At 63.7% G+C, this 1,061-nt stretch overlaps 1 protein-coding gene across 1 annotated transcript in view; it reads left to right on the plus strand.

Moving 5' to 3' along the window:
- The first annotated feature begins 669 nt into the window (after positions 1-669).
- THOC3 (THO complex 3) overlaps positions 670-1,061 on the plus strand; it is a 4,621-nt gene continuing 4,229 nt past the window's right edge. Inside the window, exon 1 of the mRNA XM_019506063.1 lies at positions 670-961. Coding sequence (XP_019361608.1) covers positions 779-961 — 183 coding nt within the window. The 5' untranslated portion in view covers positions 670-778. The remainder of the gene's footprint in view (positions 962-1,061) is intronic.

Genomic DNA, 1,061 nt, shown 5'->3' on the forward strand with positions numbered 1-1,061 from the left:
TGCTGGCTCCTACCCTGGGGGTCTTTAAGAGGAGGTTAGATGAACACCTTGCTGGGGTTGTTTGACCCCAGTAATCTTTCCTGCCATGGCAGGGGGTCAGACTAGATGATCTACTCAGGTCCCTTCTGACCCTACCAACTGTGAAACTATAAACAAGATTTATTTACATGCTTATCCACCTATTTGCTCAGTGAGGGGAGTTTTGCAGCACATAGGATCATTTTGAGCTTCTGTATTTAAGGCCTAGCAGCACTGCTGCTCCTTCCTCCAGTGGCCAGGAGGCACACGGGGTGGGTGGTCCCTGCACCTAACCCCCATAAACATCCAGGGCACCCGCTGCAGCGCGGCCTCCCCCAGCATCCCCGGGTCCAGCCAGGGGATCCGGACGCTTCCCCCGTGCAGCCTGCGCGGCTCCTCCTGGTCGGATGCTCGCAAGGAGGCAGACAAGGGTCTCCGGGTAGGTGGGAGATCTTTTATGAGTGCAATTAAATAGTTAGAAAAGTTCTTGGCAAGCTTCCAGGCACAAGCGCCCTTCTCGGGGCACACGGGCATCGCGGGGAAGGAGCTTTTATTTCCCTGGGTTCTGCCCGGCGACCGGGAACCAAGTCCCCGCGCTGGAGCACCCCGGCTACTTGCCAGGCCTGTGCGGGGCGGAACTGGAAGTCGCCCCGCACGTGCCGCCATTTTCCCCGGAACTGGGTGGTGAGCGACCCGGACGCGGGCGGGTGGGCGGCGCCCCGGAAGCGGTGCGGGTGACCCGGAAGCGGTGCCCGCCGCCATGGCGCTGTCCCCGTACGTGTTGGCGATGCAGGAGCTGTTCCGCGCCAACACGCGTAGCCGCGAGTTCCCGGCGCACGGCGCCAAGGTGCACTCGGTGGCCTGGAGCTGCTGCGGCCGTCGCCTCGCGTCCGGCTCCTTCGACAAGACGGCCAGCGTCTTCGTGCTGGAAAAGGACCGGCTGGTGCGGGGTGCAAGGGGCGCGGTGGGGGATGCAGGCCCGGGGGGGAGGACCTTGGGGTGGGGCGTGTGCAAACCCCCGGCGGTCCAGTGCGGGGGGGGCG

This window comes from Gavialis gangeticus, unplaced genomic scaffold (genome assembly GCF_001723915.1).
Source record: "Gavialis gangeticus isolate Ggan-Ray unplaced genomic scaffold, GavGan_comp1, whole genome shotgun sequence".
NCBI lineage: Eukaryota > Metazoa > Chordata > Crocodylia > Gavialidae > Gavialis > Gavialis gangeticus.